The following is a 20,742-nucleotide window of genomic DNA, read 5'->3' as shown; positions in this document are numbered from 1 at the left end:
GTTAATGAGATGAAGACTACTGATTTTGTGGTTGATGGGTGTTCAACTTGGATCATGGTTAAAGATTAAAGGCCTCTTGGATTTCGATGCCCACACAGCACACCTCTGCTCTTCTCTTGAGCAAAGGGAGCTGCTCCTATTTAGGCAGGGAACAGGCCTGCCTGAAGTGCTGCAGGGTGAGTGGCAGAGTCCTACCACTGTCCCTCTGGAGAATCCCCCTCACTGGGGTGGGTGGCTGTGGTGGCTGTGAGCTCTGTGGCTCCCTGCCAACCTGGCCCCATTGCATTTAAGAGAGGATTTGCCAAAGCTGCTGGCATGACTCAAAGAAGCCTGCCTGAGCTGCAGGGAGTATTAGCTGCTCCAGCCTGCAAGGCACTCTGGGGTTCACTTGGTGCATCACCCCAGGCACTGGACCTTCCTGCTGGATTTGTCTGCTGGGCTGCTTTTAACCATCTCCACACCTTTGAGTCAGTTTGGGCTGCTTGCATGGCAAAAAAACCCCATTTTCCTGGTGTTTCAGAAGATGAGTGATTCCTTCCTATGCAGGAGGAAAGCTGCTTGTCCCATACAGGGTCTGCTAGAGTTTTTAACAACAGTGGGGCCTTGCCAAATAGCAATGAGGTGCACAGCTGGCTTTGGGCAGTGAGGCCCTGCTGGTTTTTTGTTTGGTTCTGCCTCTCAGAAAAGTTCTCACAAGAACTGTCAGGTTTCTTCCCCGTATTCAGCAAGCTCTTAAGCTGTGGGTTTGTGAGGCTTTTTTGTGTAGAATGTGAGGAGTGTGAAGAAACAGGTCCTAAACCATGTGCTGTTGGTAAGGATCCTGCAGGCCAGCACTTAAAAAGCCAAAAGTTCTAACAGAAATTAAGGAATGAAAACAAAGAAAAGACCTGCTACAATGAAGCACCACATGGCCTTTGCACTGGTCTGTGCATTGCATGTGTTCTTCCATCTAATGACTTCCTGGAAGAGCTGAAAACAGAGGGGTATGCAGAATATCCACTGTCCATCCAGATATTAATTGGTACAAAAGTCGAAGTTCAGAAATAACATACGACTTAGAAAATTTTGGGAAAGCAATATTCTCTCTGCCTACCTCTATTTCCGTACCAGGGACTGTGCCAGCAAATTTGTGCAGTCTGGAGCAGCAAAACCACTCAGCAGTACCCTGATAAGTCAGAGGATCTGACAGCTACAGTCATGGAACCAAAAATGGCAAGTTGCCTTTTTGAAGCTCAGAATTTCGAAGAGTAGTGACAGAACTGTTTCAGCAGAGAAAAATACATACCCTTTCATCCAAGACCCAGAGGTCTATAGCATTCATATGTCTGTCTGATTTGATGATTGGGCTTTGAACAGATAAGACGCTTCACAGCTGTTGCCCTTAGAGAGCAGGGAAGCTGTAGCATGCCCATTTTACATGCTGGGAAACCGGCACAACCAAGCACTCAGTTGTTGGAGAGAGGAAGTTGAGAGCAGAGCTTGAAAAAGATACTAGCTCCCTGATCTCCATTTTCATTAAATTCTTTCTGCAGTTGTCTTCCCTGGCAGTTTAACTGTTGGAATGTGGTCTAGTAGAGGAATTTTTGGCTGCAAACTTGACAGGAATATTTTTCTGGGCCAAATTCTTGCTTAGTGTAAATTAAGATGATTCCACTAGCGATGATTACAGTGCTAGCGATTTACTCCTCTCTCTGAGAATCTGGCCCTAGTTTGGAGACAGTGGGCAGTGTCATATCATTTGTTCTTTTTAATTTTACTTTGTCTAGACACTTTTGCTGCAACCATTTCTGGGAGGACTTTGTGCCAGCAGCTCTGGAGCAGCACCACACTTCTCTGGTGAGGAAACACTTGGCAGACAGAGTATGGAGGTGGCCTTGTGCTCAAACTCAGCATTTCACCTCCCTAGTGCAGGTCTAGCTTTGATAATCTTTGTTTTTTGGTGGAGAGATGGCAGAGGGTATTTGTGGCATGATTTCATCCCTGTGGAGGGGGAGCAAGTGTGTTGTTTACCCCATTTATGACAATATGTTGTCCCAGCTGAGTGCCGCAGAAAAATGGCTGTGCTGATGCAGCACTTCTGTGGTAGTTTTTCATTCCAGCAATGGATGACACACCTCTCTTTGTGAGTAATAAGGTTTTTCTCTTGGTTTTAAAGGTTATTTACTGGTCTTGTGTTTATTAATACAGCCAGTCCTTACTGCAGTCAGTATTTACTGATCAGCCCTTAGCTTCTCTGCTATGTTTTCTTCAATACTGAGTCATGTGGCATAGGCATGGTACCTCTCTAGCCTTCTTCAAACTCATCAGGAGGCACACACAAGACCTAGTTTTTACTAAATGCTCCGATTTGCTGGCCATGGTTAAGCAGATGATTAGCTAAAACTGGTTTTCTTCCCGTTCCATTCTCCTGCTAATTCCTGAGTCACTCACAAGGATTGCCTGTGTTTTTCAAGAGCCAAACACAGAAAGGCCACGACTCTGTCTGGAGCTCAAGAGTGGCAGCATTATATACCTTTTTACTACCATTACTTCTGTTTGAATCCAAATGCACTGAAATCAACCCCTAATCCTCATAATAATTTTACAATTTTTGCTAATCGTAAACTGCTACCTCTGTTGTTAACCATCTCCATTTATGTGTCTGAAAGTCCCTGAAGATAGGGATCTTAAAGTTGTTAAAACCAAAATATATGTTTGAGAAAGCCATAATGCACACACTGTTTCTGGGATTCCACCTTAGCTTGATGAATACTAATGAAGCAGAGCTCTCCCAAAAAAGCAGCTTACATAGAAATAGATAAGAGAGTCTTTGTTCAGTCTTAATGATTTTGAGAGATATTTCTCCTGTGAATTGCTGTAGGAATTTGCACCCCTTCCCCCACACTCAGCAGAGGCAAGAACATACGACTATCCTCATGTAAGGTAGCACAGTGTTAATAATGCTGCTGTATTGATCAAATTGGGCTGCTTTGTCACCAGGGACATCTGGGAGGATTTATTCTGATTCCTAAGGCTGTGCCTCCTAAAGTGCATTTTCCAGTCCTTTCACTAGGCCCAAGGGTGTGTTGTGCTTTTTGTCTTAGCCTGGAGGAGTGATGCTTTCAAAAGCTTTCATGGTGTCCCACCATCCTCTGCCTCTATCATTTCTGCTCTCAGGGCTCCCACTTCACTCCCACTCAGAGTTCAAAATTGTCAAAATGCATTTTGCGGTGAGATCCAGTTGTTTGCCCTTGGAGAGAGCCTGGAGGAGCAGCCACTGGCAGCTGGAATGTGGATAAACACAGGGTGACGGGAACAGGAGAGGCTTCCGCTTTGCTTAGAAAGTGAGCAAAACATCACTAAGAAAGCAGTGTAGAAGGAAAAACATGTGCAGGGTGTTTTTCTTCACAACATCCTAGGGCCGATACTCATGACCTTGTTAAAAAGATCAATCTGCTTCAGAGACTGCACGTGGTCACTTTTAAGTGCAGTGAGAAATCAAATGTGGCTTTTATTTTAACATGTGATAAATTGCCAATTGCAGGTTTTACTTACAGAATACTCTGAGCAGGCTGAGAAGAACATGATCACCTTGATATTATATTTATTAGTAAAAACAGTATGAGGCAAAGAAAGCTCTTAGCTCGCATGTAAAGAAGACTTTTAATGCCATTTTTGCTTCCAAGAATTCACGTATTACTCCTGGTGGGGAAGGGACACATTAGCAGGCTTGACAGGAGGACTGAAATGCCTAGGGGCACTCAGGGACTCGCAGGGGCCATTTGACATCGTGCTGCTTTAACAGGTGTTACAAGCTTGGTGTTGGGTAGTGATGGGACATCTGCAGAGCAGGGAAGAGTTTGAGACATTTAAAATGTAGGAAGACCCCTGAACCTTGCTCTGGTGATGGTAGAAGCAGATCTGGGGCTCTCTGAGCAGAGCCTGCATGTTCAGTGTGCTGCAGTTTCTTCTGCAATTGATGGCAACCAAGTCACGAGTTATGCTGGGAAAATTGTGTTCTGAACGTGTAGGCTGCCAGTAGTGCCAGCTATAGCTAAAAAACATAGTTTGAGTGCATTTCTCTCTGTTTCTGAGTCCCAGTTCTTGGACTACTGGGTCTGAAGCAGATTCTTCCAGCAGCCCGGGCCACCACAAGGCATTTTGGCTCTTGCTCCAGCTCTGATATCATGCAGCCACTTGGGATGCACAACTGCTTGGGAAGTGGAGCCGGCTGGAGGCAAAGTAGCAAAGTGCTCCCAGGAATGTTCCCTGCAAAGCAGACTCAGTCTGTGGTCTCTCATGTGGCTCCTCCTCCAGCATAAAGGTTACCTTGTATGTTTATAACCAAAATAAAATTGCAGCTCCTGAAAGCTATAATTTGCACTTAGGGGAACATAAAATTTGTGTTTAGCTATTGCAGGGATTGTACCAAAGCACAGTGACAGAGGTCTGAAATGTTTAAGATGACGATAGCTGGCCACAGACTCTGCCTTTGGGGCTACTAAAAACAACTTTAGTTAAGCAGTATCAATGACAAACAAAATACCCAAACAAAATGCTGTACTGTGAGGAATGCCCCTCCTGCAGTGGGAGAGGCTGTCCTTCCTCAGTACCTGCTCTTCCCATTCCCACAAACCAAGCCAAGAGAGCCCAGCTGTGGTCTTCTGAGCTGTAACATTGGAGATTTCTGTCCCATCTCAGAAAGACAATAGGGGGAAGGAGTGGTATATAGCCAACCCACAAAGGCAGACTTATCTTGGGAGATGCTATATAGGCCTAAATAGAGTGGAAAAGGGAAATCAGGGAAAATAGGACACTTAAGGTAAACTGAGTACATTTTTAAAAAACATCTGAGTTGGAAATACTCCAGATAACTTGTCCATTGTTGGGGTTATAATGACTACAATACATTTCCTCTTTTCCTGGTTGGTAAGTGGGTTTTGTTTGTTTCCTTTCTGGACAGTGGTGAGAGACCACGGTTCCCTGCAATGCATGTTCAGTAGTGAGCTGGAGCTGTCAATGACAGTTTAATGGGTGAGTCTGTGAACATGACATCTTGCAATACCTGGCATCATCATTTGGGTATTTTGGTCTCAGGGAAAGATGCAGTGATCCATCCTTAAGGAGGATGCCTAGGGATGGAGCTGAGAGCCTCTTGGCAGTGAGGGTGCAGGCAGAGCAGGTGCTAAAAGCATTGCTGGTGGAGATGCCTTTGTCTGGTATTGTCTCTGCAAGGTGGTGCTGAGTGTTGCGTTTGGTGATGTACCTGGAATTAATTTGGGAACACTCCCAATTAATTTTAGTGGGCAATGTGCCAGCATAAACTTGAGGAGGAGTCTAGTAGTTTTGCATGCTATTTTCCAATGCATTTCCAGTGATATTTTGCCAGGAGAAACAGAAGGTTTAAGAGAGAGCGTGAAAAGAGACAGTGACTTTCCTTTGTTGTGAGGCTCCCACCCAAAAGTGTTGCTGAGGATGTACTGCACAAAGAAGCAAGGGGAGGAGAGAGTATTCACAGCGGAAGGGAGGCTGAGAGGAAGAGTCTCTCTGGGGTCCTGAAGTTAGACAGGTTTCTGAGCAGGGCTCAGACAGGTCCAGTCCCATCCTCTACCTCCTTCAGAAAGAGGAGAGCTTCTCCTGGCCTCTGTTTCTAATGGTGCTTCAGCCTCTGCTTTTCACCAGCCTGCTTAGAGTAACAAAGTACTACCCTTTGGGCCTTTCTGTATTGCAGTCTGCAGACTTGGGAGTCTGCAGGTACCCATACAGGGCATTTTTATTAAGGCACATATGATGGTTTACCATATAGTTAGCTCCCTGTACAAAAGACATTTTTATGCACAGAAACATCTTGAAGCCATGTTGGCTGCTTGGATGCTGAGAAGTCATAGTATCTTCCAGGAATACCAAGACACTGCATTCCTTCTAGGCTATTTTCTGGCTGCTTTGCTATTAATAACTTTGTCCTGAAATAGCACTTTTGTATTGCTGCATATTAAAATCCATGACAACTGGTGGATGACCACAGTCAACAGACTGAAGAAAGTGAGCCACTGAGGGAGCCATGTTTGTGTAAATTGGCTCACAGAAGTGTGCTGACTCTGAGCAGCTGGTGATCTGATGTACGGAGCTTTCTCAAGTCAATATATGCCAGGGCCCTTAATGGGATCCCCTGGCTTCCCATGCCATGCTGCAGTAGCTGTACAGCCTGCTGGAAACCATGCTGACACAAGGCTGATCTCATGATCCTTCCATGAGGAGTGAATAGTGCCTCATCCAGTTCTGACAGCACACCTTCAGTTGCTAGTGACATCCACAAAAGGCCCTGCCAGGTCTCCCTGTTGTTTGATCTGAAGCATTTTGGGGATACAGATCTCCTCAGATGCCTGTTGGCAGCTGTCTGGGTGGCTGCTGAGCATCTGGGCCAAGGCTGGCAGGTGCTTTACCAATGTGCTCTACCAAATTGCTTTTAAAGAGGACTGTGCTGCTTTTACCAAGGCGCATAGCAACCCATATGCACTGCCTGTGAGATTTGACGCTGATCAAAATCCCTGGTGGATAAGAGTTATGCCTTGGCAGAACAGTGGAGGAAAGAAAAGCAATGGAAAAGCACCCTTGGCTGTAAGGGAGCATCCTTTGTAGAGCATCTGGCTTTTGAGTGAGAGGCGAGTTTACCTGCAGTGGGATATTAATGCGTGAAGGCTGTTGTTTCTGTGTATGAATGGTGAAAACTCTGGCCTGGAAGTGTCAGAAACCAGTTTGTGAATACCTCCCTACAGACTGCCCAAATTAAAAAACAAAACAGAACAAAACAAAAAAAGAGAGTAAAGGATAGTAATAAAAAAAAATAAACAAGTCCAAGTACCAGGATGTCTGAAGTTGGTGTTGTTTTCAAATTCTTCCAATTTTTCCATTTGGGTCACATTGTTCCTAACAAAGTAGACAAGATTTGTAATAACTATCTCCAGCTGTCAAAAAACACGTCAAATTCTGCTCCACGTAAGCCACAGATTTAAGTGGCGCTAATCAAGAGCAGAATTTCAGGGAGTTTTAGTGTTGGCAAGGTCCTCATCTGATGTAAACACTAACCATGAAATCAGGGCTGCTCTGTGCTGGTTTACACCAGCTGAGTGCCGCGAAGTTTTCGGCTCTTGGCCTGAAAAACCAGACTCGAAGTCATGTTCTTATACACGCCCAGGATGGGATCCACATTCTGTCCCAAATGTTTTGGCATTGCTGGTAAAATTAAACATAACACAAAAATCCATCTTTATAGATCTCAATAATTCTAACTCCTGTGGCTCTGTTGTCATTATTGGCAACCATGAAATGATCAAATCCCAGCTGTCAACTTTGCCATTTTCCTTAACTAAGGGATTTGTTTTTAATGCATTTGGTATAGGCCAAATTGTGCCACATCTGATGGAACTCCCACCAAACAGGTAGAAAAAGGATTATCTGGAGTGGCCATTGATAAACATATTGTAGACTGATTGATTGCTTTGGCCAGTGTAACCCACATGTTTTGCTTGGGTTGTTGAAATTGCCTAAAACCATTTACCACAATCATTTGAAGCATCAACAGTATGACAAAATCCTTTTTTTTTTTTTATACTCTGGATCAAAAAAAAATCCTTCACCAATGAGTCTAAAACACAAACCACCTTTTAACTTCTCAATGCCAAAATGTTCTGTTCCTGACACCTCAAACACCTTAGAAAGTTTCCCCTGTAAGAAAACCAGTATTCATCATCACATTTACAGCAAAATGCATAACATCACGACCAACAGTTTTTACACTCGCTGAGGCAAGGGATTGAGGATGGAAAGGACGAGCCCAGCGGTCCGTGAGGGCCGGGGCCGGCGGTGTCGGCGCGGTGTGTGTGGGGGGCTCCGGAGACACCGACCGGGCGCGGGAAGCGGCTGCGCGGCGGCGGCTGCGGATGGAAGGGGCGGGGGGGGTCTGGCTCACTCCGTGCCGGCCCCGGCGCCGGCGGCGCAGTCGGTATTAGTCTCTCCTGTGTTTTCTTTGTCTCCCCTCTCGTGCCCGATGGTGTCGAGTCTAACACGGGGTCGCGCTCCCCCACTCTCCTCTGATCATCCTGCGCTGCATCCCCGCCCGACTCCGCCCGCTCGGCATTGCCCTGCGAGTCTTCCCAGGGGTAACTCGGCGGGCTGGGCTCGAATGGGAAGCAGCTCTCCCGCGGGGGCTCTGCTCCGAAGCCCCTTCGCCTCCCTGACTTTGTAAAACTCTTGTGTAGAGAAGAACTTTTTTTTTTACTTTTTTTTTTCTTTTCTTTTTTTTTCTCTTTTTTTTTTTTTTTTTTTTTCTCTCTCAGCACGCCCCGCTCAGCGCCGGGCGGCACCGGGCTGGCTTTCAGCGGCGACAGGCTGTGTTTCCATGGGCTCTTGTCGCTCCATTTTCTTTAATACTTCCTGCAGGAACCTGTCCATTCCCTTTTCTGTCTCCTCGGCACAACAGCCAACGCCTGGGCTGCAGGCATGGCCACACGCTGTTCTGCTTGCATTTCTTTTAAAGTATTTATCATGTCTCTCCAAACGAGACCTAAATTTTTACTGATCTTACTATTGTCCTTATCACCATTAATAGTGGATTCCCAGAGAAGGTTTTCAATTTCTTGCCACTCACCAGAAAAGGGAGGTGAGACATAATTAGTCCTGATACCAAACAGTCCAACTCTTGGCTCAGCTACAGTCTCAGGCACATCAAGCCGCTGAGTTACAGCAGCGGTCAAATCCTTTTCCAACTTACACTTTTTCAAACAGTTAATTACTTCTCTCCGTGGTTTTATCAGTTTCCGAGCAGTCTTATCTTCGTCTATAACCAAGTCCCAAAGACAAGTCCCATACGCTCTCCACTCCTCCTCATCAAAATATTTCTCAGAGTCTTTAAAAAAGCCTTTACAATTACTATGTACAAGTAGACCAGACAAATCGGTCAATTTTAAGTCCACCCCCCGCTTTTCTAAAAAGTGATGTAAAAGTGAGAGTGCTGCCTCCTTATCCATGTTGTCGGATCCTCGTCTCACCGCAACCTGTAGTCACTCCCCCGGGTACAGCAACCTCTGCTTGGGGTCCGGCAGGCTTCCTCCGACGACTGCCTCTGCCTCCGGATTTTCAAGTCTCAGCTCCCCGCAGGCAGGCTCCTTACCCGGTAACACCCAGTGATGGTCCCTGTTCGGGCGCCATATGCCGCGAAGTTTTCGTCTCTTGGCCTGAAAAACCAGACTCGAAGTCTGCAACCCAGATTCTAAGTCTGAAAAACCCAGGCTCGAAGCCTGAAACCAGCCTCGAAGCCTGAAAAACCCAGGCTTAAAGCCTGAAACCAGGCTCAAGGCCTGAAACCAGACTCTAAGTCTGAAACCAGACTCTAAGTCTGAAACACCCAGGCTCAAAGCCTGAAACACCCAGGCTCGAAGCCTGAAAAACCCAGGCTCGAAGCCTGAACAACCAGCTCCAAGCCTACTTCATGCGGCGATCAACCCAGGGTCCGATTCTCAGCTGGGTGGGAAAAAATCAGTCCTACTCAATGTGAGTGATAGCAGAAATCTTCTTCTTTATTGAGAGCAGGCTCTAACTTATATCCAGCAGCTTCAAAGCTAGCTCAGCAACAGCAGCTAATAGATTACATTCTTATGTTCATCCTACTTGCGGTTTCTGCCATAAGCAAGCTCCCTCACATTTTCCCATCTTGTTTTTCTCCAAAGTTGTTTTCCACCTTGAGCTGTTAGCTCGTTAGCTGAAAACAGCCCGACCTTGAGGGAGCAGAAAGCGGCCTGCTGTCTACATGACAGAAACTGCTTTAACCATGGCTCTGACTCTGGTCTTGATTGTGCATTAAATTCATATAACTAGAACTCAGATTGCCTTGCCCCGTCGGGCCTAACATTATACCCTGGGGTCCATGTCCATTCTCCCTTAACCACTCCTCCACAGCTGAGAATCTGGTTGTTCTTCCCATAATTTTGTTTCTAGTCTGAGAAATTTTTTTCGCAGTGCAACAGTGAAATTCAAGTCTGTTGTTGTCTCTTTTCCTTGTCCAGACTGGGATATTTATCACAGTACTGCATGCATCTTCTTGCTCTTATAAGATAACAAATTACCCAAATGATTTTTAAAAATAAATAAATTAAAAAGTAGCTTTTTGTAAATGTACTTGAATAGTTGCTGTCTTCACGTTAAAGTTTAAACTTAAGCCAAACAGTCCACTTCCCCCCATGTGGCTGAAGCAGGCTTTGGTCCTATATGTTTATTATTTTTTAGAAATGGTATAAATGTTCTTCTATCCATTTTTGTTCTGTCCTTATTCTACAACATATTTCCCTCCTTCCTCCTGCTGTTTCCCAGACAGGACCCTACCTCTTCTTCCACACAGCCAAAAATAATCCAAAAGGGAATGTACAAAAGGTTTTTTGAGCCATGAGATGTGATAATCAATGAGTGTCATGTACAGGATAGATACACTACTCCCAGTGCAAAAATGCTGATCACACGAAGTCAACATGAGGAATTCTGTGTTTTCGGTTAGGAATACAGTGTTGTGCATCTCCTTGTTAAATATGTTTTTAGGTCAGATGGGAAGAGATGACTCAAAACCCAGGACTCTTATGAAACGTAGCACATACTGAGTGTATCGATCACATCTCTTCTCCATGTTTGATTTAATAAGCTGATTGTGAGGAATTGCGCTTATGAATATTCTATTTCCTGAGAGTGCATGAACACGACTGGTGTGTATGTTTGTGTCAGCTGCCAAGGAGCAAATGTTAAGCTATCTCTGGATGTTAATGAAACATCTCTAAAGAGTACATTTTTCATTCATGATCCTGTCCAGAGTAATTACAAGGAATCCAATTCTGCTGTGTAACCCCACTGCAGTACTTTGTAAGGATGAATCTTAATTGAGGATCGAGACCTAAAATATTTCTCTGCTTTGTACATTCCAGAGTCATCAGCATTTGCTCTTGCATATCAATTTCCTGTGAGAAATTTACCAGGCTCTGGGGCATGCTTTGAACCCGGTCCTTTGATTTCAGTGCGAGCTAGGACTGGCAATTCAAGGAGCTAATTGTCCCTTTTCACTATTTATAATGCTAAATTAAAGCTGCTTCCAAACCTGATGGCAATAGGTTAAATACACACTTGATAAAGTTTGGAGAAGAGTTTACAATGAGAGCCACTGGACAGCTCACTCATCAGCCATCTAAGGTTGTTATATAAATAACTGATCTCTTCAGAAAGGTTTTGAAACACACTTATGTTACATACATATAATTTCTCAGATGGTCATTGTCTGGCTAGTTGCTGTCTGGACTGCGTGGCAGCACGTTCAGCTTGTGCTGGTGTACAAGCACATGTGGGTTTTATCATACTTCAATACTAGCACGATAGACTGCCTGCACTTTTGAATTTTTTATTTGGTTATTCTAAATCCTTTTCTGACAAAGATGCTATATTTTTGTTGTTGTGACTGGTGGCAGATATTTTTTCTATCTCTACTAAACAATCCAAAAGCAACAGAAGCCCTCCAAAGCCCCAGTTCAGTGTTTGCAGATTTCTTTCATCCTTTTTTTTTTTTTTTTTTTTTTAATCTAGATGCCTATCAAATTCAACCATGCTTAGCTGCAGTCTTTTGTTCAGTATCTCACATCCAGTACACTGAAGCTCTCTATGCTTGGGGTCCAATTATCACAGATTTTTAGTGAACACATTTGGCTTGTCCATTTAAAAGAATACTTGTTAGGTATATTTCAGTAAGTTTGGGAACAAATCTTGATTTTGATTACTGGACTCAAGTTACGGATTTGAGCATTTAATTTTTTTTTTTTCCCCTGTTTGAGATGTGTTTTACCACAAATTCTGCTGGTGAAAAATGCCCATTTCTGGCAAAATTGATTTTGATCCTTTGAGCTTTAAAGGCTGATCCAAGTCTTTGATAACCCTGGTTACATCATGTCCCGAAGCAGCAGGAAAATAGCTTGTGTTTATATGAAGATAGTTATTCTGTTCTTTAACTAAACCCAAAGAACTTTTTACATTAAATCTGTCTCCAGTGAATGTGATTGAGGCTTCTGATTTAAGCATCTTTTATCCTCTGAAGAGAAATGCATGCAGGGAGAAAGCTATTTGAGTCATAGTAGGAGAGGGTTCATTGAGAGTAGTGTTGCGTGTAAATCTCACTAGTGAATGAGCTAGTTTGGCTAAGTTCATTTCCTAAAAAGTTTCATTCTTTGAGCTGATAGCAAGGGAGAAAATGGAGACAGGCCCTTATTGTATTGAAGAAATTTGCAAACAGAGGCTTGAGTCCTGTGTAACACACTCAAGAGTTGATAGACTGCAGACTTTAGTGGCTGGTGAGACCCATTCAGCCAGTGTTAGAGAGGACTTGCCTGACAGCTCAAGCATATGATAAAGTGACCACAGGAAAAGAAGTCTTTGTGTATCTGATTAACTTTGGTGACTATCTGTGTGCCTGCTTTTTGCTCTTGGCAGAAACCTGTTTGTTGAGCATGCAGGTAACTTGACTTGCTTCATATGTACAAGGGAATAAGAAAAAACATGGAGATATTTACCAGGAGTTGCTGTCATTAAGTGTCTTATTATTGTACCTGAAAAATTAGTTTAACCGTCTCTTTTTTTCAATGAACCATGTAACTCATAGGCAAGATGTGCTGGCACATGACTAGGATTTGTCTTAAATTCTTTGCAATAGAAATTATTTGCTGTCGCCTTAAACTTTTTCTTACCATTCATTCATTTCAGACTGTGGTTTTCTCATTTTCCCAAGTGTATTTTGCAAAACTACATATTTTAATACTAAAATTCTGTTTATTTTATGCTGTCCCAAAAGTTAAGCTTCTGATGTGCTGCAGCTTTTTAACAACTAGTAACTGCCCAGTAGAGGTTGCCAAGAGGAAAAGCTGGAGGTTTTGGCAACTGGATGGTAACAGATGACAATCTTGGAATAGATGAGCAAGAGTATTGGGTTTTGTTCTTGTTCAGGAAGTAATGAAGGCTTTTGGTAGTGTGAAGAATATGTGTCTTTCAAACTTTGTTTTAGAGTAAGGACAAAAATAGCATGACATTTCAGGGAAGGCAGGTCAGTTGTGAATCTCATTCCTATTAGTTTTGGGGCTGACCCACACCATCCAGTCCAATGTCTGTCCATCAGTGGAGTTGCAACCGTAGCTCAAAGCTTCTGCTGTTCTGCTGAAGAACAGGTACAGCCACTGGACCTGCTTCTGCTCTTTGCTCTGAGCTTGAGTGAACTGTGGTGGCACGGACCTTAGAATTATTGTTTTGGGTTGCCTTCAGGTTGGACAAGCTTTCTCTTCCTTTGCAGTCTTGAGACTTTCACAATTATTTAAAGTTAGAGATGAGACCTCTTTTTTACATGCCAGTGAAAAGCAATGGGGTCATGATGGAAGGTGGAAATTGACCTTCACTATTGCATGTATAATTCTGCTTTCCTCATATAAATTATGCTGCAAAGAGAATCCTTTAAAGTATTGTAAACAGAGCTGGTAGATTAGACCTGCTTGTCAACAACATTTGACATTTTCATTTTCTGTCACAGCCTGATCTAAGTATCCAACTTCTTAATTAGGTTTTGGATAACTTCCAAGATCGGTGTTTGATGTCCAATTATATCTGCAGTAAAATGGCACTTAGAAGTAACTAGCACTTGCAGATAAGAACTTACCATGATCTTCTAGAAAAAAATCAAAATCAAGATGTTATAAAATACTTCAGCATCAATAAAACAGATGGACCTAGAAAACGTGTTGATAAGGTGTCTTCCCTCATTTTCTGTCCTCAAGTCATTGTGTTTCTTGCAGGTGATGAAAATATGCCTCTGCTGGGAAAGTAAACCTTTTTGCAATTTTATCCAAAATTTAAAAATCAGACTGAGGCCTTCTTGGGATTGTCCAAATGCCAGACTGCTATCCTTCTCTTTGCAAGTATGTGAGGTCTTGCAAAGTCACATCCTATTATTTTCCAGCCATGAATCATAATTTCTTTTAACTGGCTAAATGGAGGAGCAAGGTGCGAGGAGAATGACCTTCACTAATCAGGGCACATGGGTTAAAGTAGTGGGTCACTTTTTATCCCTAGTCTGCAAAAACAGCTTGACAGTAAAAAGCAATCTTATGGATCTTCTTAAGTTACTGAAAGGAGCCATCTTCCTCTTCTCATAACAATTTTCTAAGTGTTTATTGCTGCAAATCCTACAGGCATTGGCTAAGAAAGTTTAATACCCACCAAATTGCCTGCAACATCACACCAAAGGATAGCTGGACTTAATGTCACATGTGACGTGTATTACATCTCTTACACAAAGCTCTTTGCATGAGCAGTTAAGGAGAAGGTTGACATCTAACAGAACCACAAGAGCATGTCAAGAGCAGCTTTCTCCTTTCTTGGGTATCTGTAGACCATTTTCCTTCCAGACTGGAGATCTATAAAGGTTCGCTGTCATCTGCATCCAGCAGTTTGGGTTCATATCTCTGTGGATAATGGTCAATATCCTGCTTCTTCCACAAAAAAAGTTTTTGTTGGGCTTACTGTGAAATAACTTTGTGGTAATGGAGACCAAAGAACTCTCCTGCTTCTCCTGAGGAGCGTCTGAGAGAGCTGAGGATGTTTAGTCTAGAGAAGAGCTGAGAGGAGATGTGATCACTCTCTACAAACTACCTGAAAGAGGGTTATAGTGAGATGGAGGTTGATCTTTTCTCTCCAGTAATGAGTGATAGGACATGAAGAAATGGACTCAAGTTGCACCAGAGGAGATTTAGATTGGGCATTAGGAAGAACTTCTTCACTGAGAGGGTTGGAAGGGGCTGCCCAGGCAGGTGGTGGAGTCACCATACCTAGAGATATTCAAAAGATACACAGATGAGGTGCTGAGTGACATGGTTTAGTTTAGTGATGGCAGTGTGAGGTTAGTGGTTGGACCTGATGATTTTAAAGGCCTTTTCCAATTGTAATGACTCTTTAATGGTCCACTGGGCTAGGAGGGTGGTTTCTCCAAGTCAGAGCTGAAGATGAGGCGGTAGGACTTAGTTGGCCTAAAAGTTGGCTTGCCAATTTTTAGAAAGATAAAGAAAGAGAAGGCAGGCAGGTTTCAAAACCCTGTCTTACCACTTTATGGGTGATTTGGACCAGGAGAAAGGAAGGTCAAGTAAGGTACTTGGCAGAAGCTGGGAAGTGCATATGAGGAATGATCCTTTGTTTCTGCTGGCAATTGCCTGCTCTGGCAAATGCAGCAGTAGGTAGGACCCTGTGGGGGGTAAAGGAAGGGCTGTGGCCATAACCCCTCGCAGGGCTTTGTCTGCCATGCAGATTAGGTGAAGGGCTTTTCTGGCTCAGCTTGCTAGGCTTTTTCCCCCCTATTGACTTGGTGGAGAGGCTGAGGGGGGTGGAAGGGAGGGACTGCATTATATTGTTTCTTTGAGTTGTTTTTTTCCTTCCTCTATGGGGAGATGGGCTTGATCCACTGGTTTTGGATTTCAGAGGCAGAAGGCAAGACATGACCAGCTGGTGTCTTGAAATGGCACAGGTGCAATGGCTGCGGGAAGGGGGGGAGCCAGGAATAATTACAGGTTTCTGAAGCATCAGGCTTTGCCTGAAAAGGGCTCATCAAGAAACTGCTCTTTATGGAAAATTAATGGTGATGCTGGAAAAAACTGTCAGGCCCACTATTGTTGTCGTGGAGTAGTGATGCCTTAAAGGAGCAGCACCTCCTGCCTCCCCTCTGCAGCCTGGAGCCAGCGTGCAGCTTTCTGATCCTACAGCAATTGAAATTTCCTGTCACTGTCATCAGATTTAATGGCCTTGAGTCCCTGTCTCTCTCTTTTTTCCTTTTTTCTTTCTTTTTTTCACCCCTTTCCCCCCTTAATTTCTGATCATGCTTGTTTTTTCCTTTGGAAGCCTTTTATTTATTAGGCCTCTAACCCTGTTTCTGCCCCACTGGATGAAGGCTAAGTGGGCCAGAAAGCAGAAATAATGTCATGTGGGGAATTCAAAAGCATCACTTCTCCTGGTGTTGGGAGTTGTTCCTGAAAGATTGTGGGGCATATTGAAAAGCTGGTCTCAAAACCTATTAGAAAACCTATAGAATTCATCTGAGGAGAGACTAAATCCCCAGATAAAGCCATTTCTTATAGTCCCAAGAAATGCACTTCAAAAAGAGAACAGAAAGGTTGCTTAAGACAAGTACTAACCTGAAGTGTCCCTCCTCCAGGCCTCTACATACACATCGTTATGTACAGTGTTGTGCCTCTAAAAATGACCTCACACTCAAGTATAGCATATCTCACTTTCAAATATTGATGCTTTTTGTCCATCTCTACAGGTCAGCTCTATAATTCAGGTATTACTTTAAAAAGAAACAACAGATAGGCTGACAAATTCTGTTGGGAACTCTGAAAGTCATCTCACCACATTGTATATGCAACTATCAGTGCTGCTTCCTGGGTACATTGAAAGTAATAACCTTGAGTTATCTGGCGGCTCCTAGAGAGGTATGAGTGGGGCCTCTTCCCACTCCTGTTGATGAGACCTTTGTACCCTGAAGGCAGGAGTCTCTATCTCTCCTCCAGTCATACAAAGCTTTTGTTTCTTGATCAGATGCTGGACTCTCCAAATTGAGATGTAGTGGGGTCAGTAGCTCCCATAAGCTGAAATTTTTGCCTAAAATCCCTTTCTGAATATCTCTAGAAGTGTTCTCTGAGGAGTACTTTTTAGCGGTTTCTAAAATTTTTTAGTAAAAATGTCTCTTTCTTTAAGTCCTGTGTAATCACAGTGGCAGTATTAAACCAGCTAGCCTTTTAGGCAGCGAGAGATGAAAAAGAACATCAATAAGTTCCATTAAAAGCTTCCTGAAACTACAGCAAACTGTTTTCTACAAACAATAAAAATTTATAATGTTGGTTATGAAGAACACTGGGCAGTGTGGTGGTGCCTGGAGGCTTTATTTGGGCTATCTCAGGGCACTTCATAATAAGATACGTTCAAGGAAGAGGCTTACCCCATCCTTGTGCTGAGGATTGTTGCTGTGGAGATGCAGGAATATATGTTTATGTGGCAGCTTCTTTGACTGCAACTTCACCTACTTTTTAATCAGGTGCATGTGTGTGTCCGTATGCATGTCTGGTGTCCTGTACACAAGAAGCCCCATTTGACCAGATGTGCCACAAACCATCTAAAACTGACAGTAGTTCCTTCTTTTCTTTCCTGTCTTTCATTCTTTCAGGCCCTTTAAACAAGCTGTTGTGTCACTAGCAGTTTTTCTCTGTCTTCTGTCTTAAAATGCTATGCTTCAGAATTCAGCTGTTTTAAGAATAGATTGGGCCATAGCCAATTATGCTGAGTTACGTTTGGAGTGAAAGTTAATGTTTATGAAGGAAGAGGAAGCTACTGTTTGGAGAAGTGACTTGTTTGTACATGGCCAAGCGAAGGGGCCATTAAGATAGTTTCATACGGTAGCTAGTAGTTCCATATGGTGGCTAGATTACACTTAAAATTAGGAAGGGCCTGGTATCTATAGGACAATGTGTAGACTTTCATGAAAATGTAGCAGATGATTTCTGGCTGTCATATCTTCACTTGTACTGTAATATCTGCAGCCACACATGGATATTCTGACACTGTTTTGCCAAAACGTGACCATCTTGTGAGAAGGTGCTGGTGTGCATGAATACAATCTCTGAGTGGCTCTGGACCATGTTGTCCTGCCCTAGGTGGGAGCTGTGCTGGAATCTCTCTCTTAACAGTGGTTTCTCTCCCACCCCTCTTCCTTCCCCTTCTGCAGACTTGCCTGGAGCTGGAGCGGTATCTTCAGACTGAACCACGGAAGATCTCTGAGACCTTTGGTGAGGATTTGGACTGCTTCCTTCATGCCTCCTCAGCCCCAGATACAGAGGACAATATCCGACAGCTGGACCCCATCCTTTTACCGGTGGAGACAAGTACGTGTGACAAAAGCGCCAACATGGACATTATCCTCTCGCGAGACAAGCTGCTGTCTGAGACGTGCCTCAGCTTGCAGTCCACCAGCTCTTCCACAGAAGGCTACACAGCCGTCAACCAGGCCCAACTCAATGCAGTAACCTCTTTAACGCCCCCTTCCTCTCCAGAGCTCAGCCGACACCTTGTAAAAACCTCACAGACTTTGTCAGCAGTGGATGGCACGGTGACATTGAAATTGGTGGCCAAGAAAACTTCACTCAGCTCCGTGAAAGTGGGTGTAGCAACAGCAACTGCGGGGACGATAAAAAGCGGGCAAAGTGACAGTGAACAAGGAGGTACAGGGGCAGAAGCATCCCCGGAAAACAAGAAGAGAGTTCATCGCTGTCAATTTAATGGATGCCGGAAGGTTTATACAAAGAGCTCCCACTTAAAGGCTCACCAGAGGACTCATACAGGTACTTGTGTAGGATGCTTCTCTCATCTTGCCCTCCTGCCAACCTAACCGTGACCATCTCCTTTTACTCTCATTTAGGAAAAAAAAAAGTCTATTCTGAAAGTCTTAAGTTTCTATCTATGTAACAGGGCAGTGGAAAAATATGATAAACTAGGAAATGTACACATTATTCAACAAAACAGAGTGGTTCACCATCTACCATTAATCTGTTGGGGGTTTTATATGTCTTATGGGGCTTGATGCACAGTAATTTTAGGCTACCTAAGGGATGCAGATGTGACATTCACGTTAAAACTGTGGGCATGCCAGTTTGGGGTTTAGGCCCTCACTTTCCCGAGACAACTTTAAAAATGTTAGTTTTAGTCAAGTGTTATTGCTTTATTGCTTTAAATGGAAAAGAGCGTGGGTACATTTTTGTTGCCTTTTGTATGGGGGAAAGAGAAAAATGTGTTTCAGATTTGAGATATGCAGGTTAGGAATACTGTGTGCATGAGGGAGCATACATGTCTGCAGATGCAGACTTGTAGGTATGCCAATGTATGTACCCTTGAGATACAATCCTGGACTTCTCTGGTGATAAAATATAGTGAGAACAAATGAAAGAATGACACGGAGTTTGAATGGAATAGTGTAGGTAGAGAGGGAGGGTATGTATGGAAAAATGTCAGTCTGTTATTTTGGTTAATATTTACTAATGTTGCACATAAGCTCCACTGTGTAAGCTTCTTGAAGCATACCAGATTGGCTTAGATTTGGCTATTCAGGATCCCCACTCTCCTGTCATTTGTTCATAGCCCCCAGCAGCTTTTTAGCTGGTATTCATTGGCAGTAATAGCTGTGCAGTTTGTGCTTGTTGCCGCTTTGTTCTAAGCTTCACATGTGATGAGAAATGATAAATTTACATTAGTACTGTCTTATCATGTGATTGTTCTTGTTTCCAGAGGGATTGCTGTAATCAGTTTTCTCAATTTTAATGTAAAATGTGTGATCTCTTACAATAACCACGTATTTAATTCACAATCTTATCATGCAAGCAGATTCCTAGAAGCAAGGTTTTTCTTGCAAGGTAGAATATAATACGTTGGAGCGGTGCAGTAAATCAGACAAATGTGTGAGTTGTTGAGAGAACCGCATCCATCAAATACTAGGCAGCCCTGTAAAAGTTACATGGTCTGAAGTATAAATCATATTAAGACATAAAAGACATTGGTTTTGATCTTTCAAAAGGGCTTTCTAGTGCTCTGACTGGGGATAGCCACCTTGCCAGGAGTGACATCACTTGTGATCCGGTCATTTGAAAGCCAGTGAAAGTAGTGCAGTCATTTTAAAATACACAGCACCGTGGTGAGGAGGCTCCTTTTGACACTGGTGCTGCTGTGAGGCTGGACCCCACTGGAGCTGCCCGGGGGCGCATCCCAGACAAGGCCTTCCAGCAGGCTGTGAGGCTCCCCTGAAGGCACAAATGCAGAGTGGGTGACCTGTTAATGTGGTGGTCTTGTCTGTTCAGATGTGGTCCCTGTGTTCTTCCACAAGCTGGAAGTGATGGATCTTACACAACACTTTCTGAAGTTAGTCAGGGATATGACATGATCACCTAGAAAGGGTGAACCAGTGGAGTTTCTCCAGTTTTGTCACCCAGTCGATAGGGATGTGGGCAAAGAGTCCTGAGGGAGCATTCACTCTTTCAAACACCTCCACCATTTGGAGTAAAAATCTTAGAAAATTTTGCATGCTTTTGAACCCAGCCTTAGGTCTGGTTGAATTTTGTACTGGAGTCAAAAGCTTTCCTCTTGATAAAACCTGTGAAAACTTGTGTTTTACAATTAATATATGGCAAGAAACATTTCTCACTAACCCTATGATACATCTGTTGAATAGCCTTAGACTGTGCACGGTGCCATTGACATGTGTCTGCCCGTCTCTCAGGAGTGCACAACATGGTGAGAAAGGCAGATCCACCTTTGCTGGAAGATGAGAAAGACCTGGATCAGATGATGAGACTAGCTGCCTGGGTGCAGTGCCCACACCTTCCACTCTCAGCACCTAATCTAGTGGATTCAGTGACTGCTCTGATCTTGTCTTGTATAAACCATCAGTGGTTTATACAGACTCTAAATAATTTACTAGTTTATAGAGTGTTCCTGTTTAAATCTACCAAGTCCTAAGAGATAGCATAGGTTGTTAGGAAAGCAGGAAGGCAAAAGACAATACAAACCTGGATGAGGAGCTCACCTGTCTTTGCATCATGCACCTGACCATGTCCTAGCTGTGCATAGCTGTGTAGAAAGCATGGTTTCATTTTGTGGTGAGGACTGGGTGCA

The 20,742-nt window shown here is 43.6% G+C and overlaps 1 protein-coding gene across 2 annotated transcripts in view; it reads left to right on the top strand.

The window, feature by feature from the left end:
* Positions 1–20,742, top strand: part of KLF7 (KLF transcription factor 7) — a 73,553-nt gene that overhangs the window by 16,111 nt on the left and 36,700 nt on the right. For both annotated transcript variants that reach the window (XM_062004784.1, XM_062004783.1), the window contains exon 2: positions 17,810–18,422. In XM_062004784.1, the coding sequence (XP_061860768.1) occupies positions 17,810–18,422 (613 nt within the window). The remainder of the gene's footprint in view (positions 1–17,809; positions 18,423–20,742) is intronic.

The sequence above is a fragment of the Colius striatus genome, chromosome 11 (assembly GCF_028858725.1).
Source record: "Colius striatus isolate bColStr4 chromosome 11, bColStr4.1.hap1, whole genome shotgun sequence".
NCBI classification, from domain to species: Eukaryota; Metazoa; Chordata; class Aves; order Coliiformes; family Coliidae; genus Colius; species Colius striatus.
The sequence above is the reverse complement of the archived record's forward strand: the minus strand, read 5'-3'. Positions and strand labels throughout refer to the sequence as shown.